Source organism: Benincasa hispida, chromosome 10, assembly GCF_027475165.1.
Source record: "Benincasa hispida cultivar pf3 chromosome 10, pf3_genome.v1.1, whole genome shotgun sequence".
Lineage (NCBI taxonomy): Eukaryota > Viridiplantae > Streptophyta > Magnoliopsida > Cucurbitales > Cucurbitaceae > Benincasa > Benincasa hispida.
The window spans coordinates 8,301,609-8,303,486 of record NC_143487.1 but is presented as its reverse complement, the minus strand read 5'-3'; the positions used below and the strand labels follow the sequence as shown (position 1 = coordinate 8,303,486).

Sequence of the window (1,878 nt, the reverse complement as noted above, 5' to 3'; positions counted from 1 at the left end):
ACCTATTTATGTCATTTCATTCCTATCACATACAACAAATATTTAACAAGTGACTAGTTATGATGGTAAAATTTGAGTAATTTATCTTTAAATTCAAATTGTCATGTAAAACCAACCATAATAAACAATTTAGTGATAAAATTAATTATTTGATTAAAATTTGCTCACATTAGCGATTTAAATTAATTGGTTTGTTAAAAGAAAAAGGTAACAGATAAAAATTCCTCGCGGGAATCTAATCCTGGATCCCCGTGGGAAATTTCACAGGGATGGAGAATGAAATGGGAGCAGGGAATGACATCTCGGTCCCGCCCTGTCCCGTGGACATCTCTAGTGGTTATTACGAACATGGAGATGTTTTAATCTACAAATATATATATATTCTCTTGTAGCCAAGGGCGTGCAGAAGGAGAAGTTGGATAGGAAACTGAAGTGGGAAGGAAAGAATGGCGAGATACAACTACTACTACTACCGGTACCCTTACTTGGAGTACTTGACATTGCCTCCTCTGCAGCTGTGTGTGTTTGGTTTGGTCCTTCTTCTGGTGATGGCCTTTTCATGGTACATTTTCTACGACTCCTTTCTTGAGGATTTCATCTTCCAACTTAAGCTCTTCCTTCTAACTGTCCCCTTGCTTCTCCTTCTCCTCCTCCATCTCCTCTCCCTCGGCCTCCCCTTTCTCGTCCCCTTGCCCGAGCAGGACTCTCTCCACCGCGCCGGTGGCTCACCCTGGGGCGTCGCTATCCTCCTCATCTTCCTTCTCTATGTTATCTCTCACCAGTCTCATTACCACCAACGCTGGTTCCCTTTCGGCTATAGATAGTGCTTAACTACTTCAATTCTGCTTAAGTTTGATACTTGATTATACTCTTTGGTTTTGTGGAGTTTTTGCTATTATTATGTGTATTGTTTATGTCACTAGAATTGTTATATTACAATAACGACTTTGTCGTCTACATGATCTATTGAAAGTTTGTGTTTGTGAAATATGATACAGATTTATCAAGGTATTGTTTAATAATCATTTAAGTCTCGTGTAGTAACATTTAGTTTGTAAATATTAAGCATCATTCATCTCAATTTCTTATAATAATTTTCATTTTTCTCAAGTAAAAGAGTTGAATCCATAGTCAAATTCCTAAAATAAAAACAAGCTTTTAAAAATGGTTGTTTTCAAATATATAAAAATAAACTAAAATATTTACAAATATAGTAAAATTTCATTGTTTCGATAGACTACTATCTATATCCAACTGTGTCTATCCTTGTAGTCTATCGCATTCTGTCGTAGATAGATTGTGATATTTTGCTATTGGCAAATATTTTTAATAGTTTTGGCATTTAAAATAATTTACTTTTTTAAGAACGGTATATATATATATATATATATATATATATTACTTTTTAGAACTTAACTTGGTTTTTAAAACAAAGGCAGAAAGTAGATTACAAACAAGAAATTTCGATGAGGAGTGCTTATAAACTTAATTTAAAAAAAACTAAAATAAAAAATCAAATGGTTACCAAACAAGAGTTTTAAGTTCAAGTTTATCAAATTTATAAATATTATGTTCAATTATAAGCTTCTATGTTTTGGCATCCCATTAAAAAGAAAAAAATATTAAAAACTTTGTTTTTGTTTTTAAAAGTTGTCTAGGAAATCAAATATTTATTTAATATAGATGAAAATTATAATTAAAAAATTGGAAGGAAACAAACGTAGATTTGAAAAACAAACGCTGAAATCAGTAGATGGAAGTTAATTTTTTAAAAACCTAATGAGTTAATTTTTTTTTCCTAATTATAATTACTCATTGTGATGTAAACGCACAACTGGAATTTTATCCTTTGTCTATAAAGTTAATTTAAAGGCAGCC

The 1,878-nt window shown here is 31.8% G+C and overlaps 1 protein-coding gene across 1 annotated transcript; it reads left to right on the top strand.

Annotated features, from left to right (window-relative positions):
- Positions 1-391: 391 nt before the first annotated feature.
- Positions 392-1,025, top strand: LOC120088592 (uncharacterized). Its single transcript, XM_090306175.1, has one exon. The coding sequence runs from the start codon at positions 447-449 to the stop codon at positions 822-824; it is 378 nt and encodes a 125-aa protein (XP_090162301.1). The 5' UTR covers positions 392-446; the 3' UTR covers positions 825-1,025.
- Positions 1,026-1,878: the final 853 nt, after the last annotated feature.

What these genes read in the sequence shown, in the direction of transcription:
- LOC120088592 (XM_090306175.1), top strand. Translation starts at nt 447, where the DNA reads ATGGCGAGATACAACTACTACTACTACCGGTACCCTTACTTGGAGTAC.